General features: G+C 37.8%; 1 protein-coding gene across 1 annotated transcript; it reads left to right on the forward strand.

Moving 5' to 3' along the window:
• The first annotated feature begins 1300 nt into the window (after positions 1–1300).
• On the forward strand, positions 1301–6304 carry LOC137170982 (GTPase IMAP family member 7-like). The gene is made up of 3 exons (XM_067574684.1): positions 1301–1391; positions 1860–1961; positions 2372–6304. The coding sequence occupies exons 1-3, from the start codon at positions 1373–1375 to the stop codon at positions 3136–3138; spliced, it is 888 nt and encodes a 295-aa protein (XP_067430785.1). The 5' UTR covers positions 1301–1372; the 3' UTR covers positions 3139–6304.
• The last annotated feature ends 1570 nt before the right edge of the window (positions 6305–7874 follow it).

Consider the following 7874-nt stretch of genomic DNA (forward strand, 5'->3'; position numbering starts at 1 on the left):
GTTAAAAATAGAAAAATCAGAAAAAAATCCACACCCTTGGGAAATTTTATGTCATTTACATTAACACAGCTAAAATGGTTAAAAAAAGAAAAGAGAAAAAGAAAGCAAAGTGGCCACAAATGGCCAGCATAGAGACCAGAGGGTTAAATGCTTAAATGAATGAATAAATGAATAATTGAAATAAAAAATTATATAATTTAATGTTTAACTGTCACCATAAATAAAAAAGATCGCAAATTAAATTAGACATTAAATACATAAATGTTAAATTTATGTGTATTTACATATTCATTTAAACATGCTGCTGCGGCGCTTCTGCTGCAGCTTTATCTTTTTACAGAGTTTGGCTTTGTTAACGGCATCAATAATAGCATGTTTCATATCATTTAATTATAAATATCATTTATATTTAGTTTAGACAGCAAAAGGTTAAGAAGCATGTGCTCAATTGTTAAAAATAAATAAATAATATATGAGGTGAAAGCAGCTTTCTTTCTGATGGGTATGGTGGCGTCTGGTTGGGGATACTTCTGTGTCAGCCAGCCAGTTTAACACCCGCTTTCACCGCTCCAAGTGAAGAAAATCCCTCCAGACGACAACAAGTTCCCCAAATGAGTCAAACAGCTGACGTAATCTCTGTTTGTAAAACAGTAAAATGTTTTTTGTCATAAAATCAATGTGCATAATCATGAGTACGAGCTTCATTCTGTCTAAAGACAAAAGACAGTCTTTATGTTTCTTTTAGAGCTGCAACGATTCATCAACTTCAACTATTTTGATCATTTTTAAACAAAGACGAGACAATTCATGACGTTTTATAGACAAAATGATTCATTGATTAGATTTATTAGTCTTGGTGGAAATAATCATGAGTTACAGCTCTAGTTTATTTTTAAAGAAAATGCTCCTGCTACCTCCCTGCTCAGGTAAACAGGCTCCCACCTGATTCTCACAAGGCAAACCAGACACTAACAAACCAAATCTGTTAAAATAAAGAGATCAAACAACAGAGACAAACACTGGTTATTAATATTTATGAATAAAACAAACTAAACACAGAACATCAAATAATGAGCATTCAGCTACTGTTACATCATAATTATAATAATAATAATGAAGATAATAATGATAATACTACAACTAATAATACTAATAAATGATAATAGTACTAAAAATACTATTAGTTAGTGAGACTGAGGGTTTGAATTTGTAAAGAGTGAAACTATTTAGTCAAAGTCAATGTTAAACTGGTGTTAAATATGAAATCAGGAAACACTTGAATGTTAAAGTTGAAAGTCTGTCTCACCTGTCTGTCTCTCACCTGTCTGCCTGAACAGTGAAACCAAAGACCAGAAGAGAAAGCAGCGACAGTATGGACAAACATATAAACTGTGAGTTACACTTAACTTCATTAAATCAGAAACTAAACTTCCAACATGCAGTTTTTAAACATACACGTTTATCTGTGAACCCTGATGGTTCATATCAGACTAAAATTTATTCTATATACATGTGTGTGTGTGTGTGTATACAGTATATACAGGATGTAGGATCATGTGATTAATAAGCTCCAGAATGAGCTGTTTTGTTTTGTCAGAGAAGAAAGAAGCAAGATTGGTGAAATTAAAGGAGAACCATTTTGGTCATGACTGTAAATGTTAATGAGCTCGTTAAGGTCAGTTGAGACGTCAATCTGAATGGACAACAGAAGAAGATCTGAGAGCTTTCCTTAGAGCATTGTATCCATTTACCAGTGGTGGGTAATGTAAGCAGGTAGGCAGGTTTTGACAAAGAAGAAGAAAGTGTGGAATATAAAGGAGTCTGATGATGTCACAGATCTGGTGTGTCTCTTGTTGCAGTGAGGCTGGTTCTTGTTGGGAGGATTGGAGAAGGAAAGAGCTCCAGTGGAAACACCATACTGGGAAAAGACGCCTTCAGAATTACTGCTGGTTATTCCTCAGGTAACACGCATACGCTGACCTGTAACCATGGTAACTGCATATAACATTGACCTGTACCCATGGTAACTAAGGACTAAAATGTTTGTTTTTGTTGACTTCAAGTAATAAAAATCAAATGACTCAAAGTGGACTAAAAACCAATAAATGCATCTTGATCAAAGACTAAAACGGAAAGTCAGGTACCAGAGTGAAGACGGGAGTGAAGTTTTCCTGATACAGAAAAGGTCGTCAACAAATGTTTTTGTTTGTTTTGTTTCTGTCTGAGAAAGTGAATAAATGGGAGACAAAATGTTCAGACAGAACATGAAGGGAAACCGCTGCATGCACAGTGAATGAAAGATGATTTAGACGAGTCTCTGAGTGTTGTCATGGTGATGCTGTTGGTGAATAAAATGTGTTTGTCTCCTCAGTGACGGCTGAATGCAGCAAAGAGAAAAATGAAATCGATAACAGAGAGGTTTCTGTGGTCGACACTCCCGGCATCTTCGACACTTTGCAGACCGATGACACAGTGGAGAGAGAGATCTACAAATGCATCAACATGTCGGCCCCGGGGCCCCACGCCATCCTGCTGGTCATCAAGGTGGGGCGCTTTACACGCGAGGGACAAGACGCTGTGAGGACGGTGGAGAAGATCTTTGGGGAGGATTTCTGGAGGTACACCATCATCCTCTTCACCCATGGAGACACAGTCACAGACTTTGAAAAGATGCTGAAGGAGGATGTTGGACCAGAGCTGCAGGAGGTCCTGGAGAAGGTGGACAACAGATATCACGTCTTCAACAACAACAAAGCCAACAATCGTGGTCAGGTCTTGGATCTGCTGGAGAAGGTGGAGAAGATGGTGGCTGCCAATGGAGGACAGTTTTACTCCAACTCCACCTACCAGGAGAGGGAGGAAATGCTGGATCAGAAGGAGGCAGAGCTCAGAAAGTTCTATGAGAACAAACTAAAGGAGGAAATAGAAGCTGTGAAGAGAAAGTACGAGAAGATGCTGAGTGAAGCTCAACACGAGCGTCAGCAGGTGGAGGAACGACTGCAGGCTGAGCTGCAGGAACTGAAGCGTTACTATCACGCTTTAGAGAGCGGAGTCCGTCATGTTGTCGAGCAGGCAGCGACAGCTGACCTCCCTGATGAAATAATGAAAAGGTTTCATGAGACTTTGAGGCTGAACTGAACTTTCCTGCAGCTGCATTACTGTCCCTGTACTGTACCTTTAGTCTTGGTTCTGTTTGTTTCATCAGACTGAATCATCACAAACACTGACGGCCTCTTTAGACGACAGTTGTCATGAGGCTGATGCAGCACTTGGCCTCTATTTTTATTTTTTTTAATGTTTTTTATTGTGAAAGGAGATCCGCAGGACTGACGTTTTGTATTTAATCACTGTTTTCTTGTTTGAATTTTTTTATTTCGGTCTGCAGTAAATAACAGAAATTAAACATGTATAAATATACAAAGATTTCTGCAGCCTGAAAAAGGTTCAGAATGAAGCTGCAGCTTATAATGCCGACATTTTAACACGTCATGTTTAACCTTGAAAGATGACATCACACAACAAAACAGAAAAGCAACTTACACATCCTGCACTGCCCTTCTATGCCACTGTTATTTCTGATCATCTTTTTTCATATTTGTTCAGTATGCTGTTTTTAAAACATTTGTTTGAACGTGTTAGGTCTCACTGGCCGACCACGTTTCAAGACTCTAAGAAACAACAGGAGTCCTCAAGAAACTCAATCTCTCCAGAGTCTATGGTTGTTTGCACCTTAGAGTGAACCCCACCCATGGACCCAGGTTAACAAAACTAGAGATCCCCCTCTTATCACTCTCTTTCTCCTCACGGCTGCTGCTGGAGCAGCTCTCTGCTCTCTTGTGTGGTCTGCTCACAGCAGACACACACAGAACTCTTTTTCTTTGCGGCAGAAGACGCAAGAGCCTAAGTCTCAGTAACTAAGTTATGTAGTGCCAGCAGCTGACACACAAGTCTGCTGGCTGATTTAACAAGTACAGGAGCCACAAAGCAGAGTTAGCTTGCCGTTAACTCTATAAGGAAGGCACAAAGGAGTGACCTGGGCCCTCTGACCTGCCCGACTGGAGCACCATCTACCCAACAAGGCCTGCATCCTTCAGCCTTGGAACCAACCTCTTCTCAGCCTGACTCATACACGGATTCACCGGCTAAGAATCAGAACACCACATGTCTTTCTTCATGGACTGGTAACAACTGGGCATAGCCTAGCAACACAGTGAAGCATAGTACGGCTAAGCAAGAATGTTTAACTCAAACAATGTACTGTACGTGTATTGATTTGGTTGAGGTTATACATTGAACTGTTGTTGTTATGTCCATGTTGCCTATAGTCAGGTTACTGCATAGCCACACCGCTAGGTTAATGTTAGCATGCTTAACACATGTTACATCCAGTAACTAGGCCTTGCATGCAACTAACCTCATTTTAACCTGGCACCTTTAGCCTACACCAATTGGCCTTGAATAGAGAACCACACAGTTAAGAGGTTTAAACCCAACTTTGCAAACTTTACTTCAGGCAGCACATGTGGTTCAAGACACCACATGGTCTGGCCTTTTATCTCTGTAGTTCTCTCTGTCGGCCATATTGTCGGCATGCCATGTGCTCAGTCACCAGGTAACTGCAGCCATCTGTCCATTTTCTTCCACACACACACACATACACACATACATATATGTATGTATGTATGTATGTATATGTGTGTGTATATATATATATATACACACACACATATACATACATACACATCGGTAGGTGGAGATCTCTGCTTATCTGGTAACACAAGACTACGTGTGTTGCTGCCCACACAGTACATTATGTTTTATGATAAAGTCATCTGATCTTTTATGAATATTTTTTCCAGTATTTTAGAGAACTGAGAGAGCAAAGAAACAGGTTTGTAATTAGAGAATACATATGTATCTCCTGCCTTATATATCACTATGACTTTGGCTGTTTTCATTTTGCTGGGAAATGAACCAGTTTGTAGAAAGTGATTACAAATATGTGTTTCACCACACTCAATAATATTTTTAACAATAGACATATCAATACAATTCCAGTCTGTAGATTTCTTATTCTTAAATGTTTTACTAATATTAATCATTTCTTTTTCATCTCTTCCCCTAAAACATAACAACATAAACATTATTACGGATTATTTACATTTATTTGCATGTATATTTTTACTTTCCACATCATCTTTACTGATGGTCCAATATTAACAAAAAAATCATTAAATTCATATGCAACTAAATCCATTTCATGAATAGTTGTATTATTCTTTGTCAGGAAATGATTTGGGTATCCTGTTTTTTCAGTTCCATTTTCATTCAATAATGACTAATAATCCCTTTTGCTGCTTTTCATAATTCTTGACAGTTTGTTTTTATATTTCTCATATTAATGTTCAGCTTCTTTGGTTCTTTTTTTTAAAGATTCTTTATATAATAAATGTTTCTTCTTGCATACATTTAGTACTCCTTTAGACAGCCACGGCTTTTCAGAAAATTTCTGTTTCACTAATTTCTTTACTAGAGTTTTCTTCATAGAGCAATTGTTGTGGACAAAACTGTCTCATAGGCTTCATTTACATCTTCCACATAGACTTTATTACAATCCTGTTTCATTTGGTCTTTAAAAGAATTAATTGAATCTTGTGTTTTGTGTCTAATTAGGTCGTTAGTTTTATTGTCCTTGTTGGTCCTAATGCAGATCTGAATGACTGCAAAGACCAGCAGATGATCACTTTTGTCATTTATTAGTAATCCACGTACTACTATCTTATCAATAACATTGTTAAATATATTGTCGATTAGTGTAGCACCGTGTGATGAGTTAATGAACTTTGTAGTTGTATTGTGGTCAAGTGGGTTTAACAAATCAATACTGGGATCAGACAAAGATTCTTTCTTATTGTTTATGTCTTCATAAAGCCCCGATAACTTACCCTTAAATGTATCAATGCATAATCCTGACCCTTCTATATACACAGCTTATTAATATATTTTTTGATTTGTTAATCTCAATTTCAACAGACATTCCATGACATTGTCTATAATGACTGACATTACTAACAGATTTACTTTCATAACTTATATCAATATATAAATCAACTCCTCCACCCTTTTATGAGTCATATTAATAAAAAATATCTCATATCTCTCAATTTCAACGATAGCATCTTACGCCTTGTTAAGCCGAGTCTCAGAGATCACTGTTACTGTGAATTGTCTTTAAAAATGTTGTATTTTTGAAAAGTTTGTATTAAGGTTCCTGCTATTAAAATGTATTATTGATATTACTCCATCCTTTTTCACATTCCTATTGAACTATTCTTCAGTGTAGTACTCACAATCACTATGATGTTGTGATTAAAAAATATTCTCAGGATCAATATCTGTCTCCACATCTTATAATTTATGTACTTAGTCAAATGTTTTCAGTCCCAGGTTTTCATGTTCTGTGTTGCAAACAGCATCAGAGATGAACAGAATCAGTCTCTGTAGACTCTGTGTGAAACACATTCAGTGACATTCAGTTTTAATCAATGATTAAAAGTCACAGGAAACACTGAGACACAGGAACATACGCAGAACAAAAGCAGGGTATGAACGCAGTACAAACACAGATGACTCTACAAAGAACGAACTGAAAACTGGACTATAAATCCCAAGTCTCTTCAATTGCATCCACGTTTCCCTCACTTGCGTCTTTTCCTTGCGTCTTAGTCTCTCCCACCGTAGATGCATGGAGAGATGCAAGGAAACCAAGCGAGGAGAGAGGAAACGAGGAAATGTGTTTTAAGAGACATGAGACGTCCTTTCCTCTGAAGCGTCATGTGAAGCGACGTCAGTTTCTGATGACGACGGCAGCTGATCACAGCTGAATCAGCTGTCAGTCGGCTTTAACAGCTCTAGAAACTTCTGATGGAGTTTGTGTCTGCACACAGGCGCACTGTGCTAATACTAATAAAGGTTCTCAGAGTTATCACCGCTAGAGCAGCTGTTTCCTCTCTGCAGCCTGTTTCCTGTTTAACAAACACCTAAATAAAAACCTGCATTCTGTATTTATACTGTGTCCTGCTCAGACGCACAGGAACCATTTCTACTGACAGAATGTGTTTATACTATTTATTGATTATTTGCATCTGTATTTATTGATAATCCTGATAGTGGATTCATCATTCAATAACCCAGAATATGATCAGGGTGTCTCCTGAACACTGGGAAATATGTATTTGGCTAAATGTTTCAGGGCAAATGGAAATGATAGCTATATATCATATCAAACCCGACGCTCAGCCTCACATGTGACTGAATGGAAATGATAATAAATTACGTAAAATATAAATGTGTTTAACTGTTATTATGGATCAAATTAAAGTCAGGAAGAGTCTGTCTGTCAGAAAGAAACAGTTTAATGGAGGAAATAACATCATGAAAAGAAAAATCTTTCTTATAAATGAAAAAAGTTGTTTACGGTTCTTTTGTTGATCAGACCGACAATTAACAGATTTTTAACTATGATGAATCAGAAAACAAATAGGCTAAAACATAAAACTTGGGGATGATACACTTAAATTTAATCTATAATCTGTCTCCACTTCGGTATGAAACTGCAGTGACGTATCAGATCAGTCTGATCAGCTGCAGCGTCCAATCAATAACTGATATCCAATAAGGGGGCGTGTCGGCTGGTAAAAGACTTCCGTGAAGGCTGCTCTCGTGTTTCCTCGCTCCTCAGAGCAAAATGAGAGATTTAGGATGCCTGTCAAAATGGCGCATCAGGAACAACTTCCGGTTCAGGCGAGGAGCCATAAAATAAGAGACTTGAGACGTACCCAGGGAGTGATTGCAAACTAAACACAGGTGAGGGA

The sequence above is a fragment of the Thunnus thynnus genome, chromosome 19, assembly GCF_963924715.1.
Source record: "Thunnus thynnus chromosome 19, fThuThy2.1, whole genome shotgun sequence".
Taxonomy (NCBI): domain Eukaryota; kingdom Metazoa; phylum Chordata; class Actinopteri; order Scombriformes; family Scombridae; genus Thunnus; species Thunnus thynnus.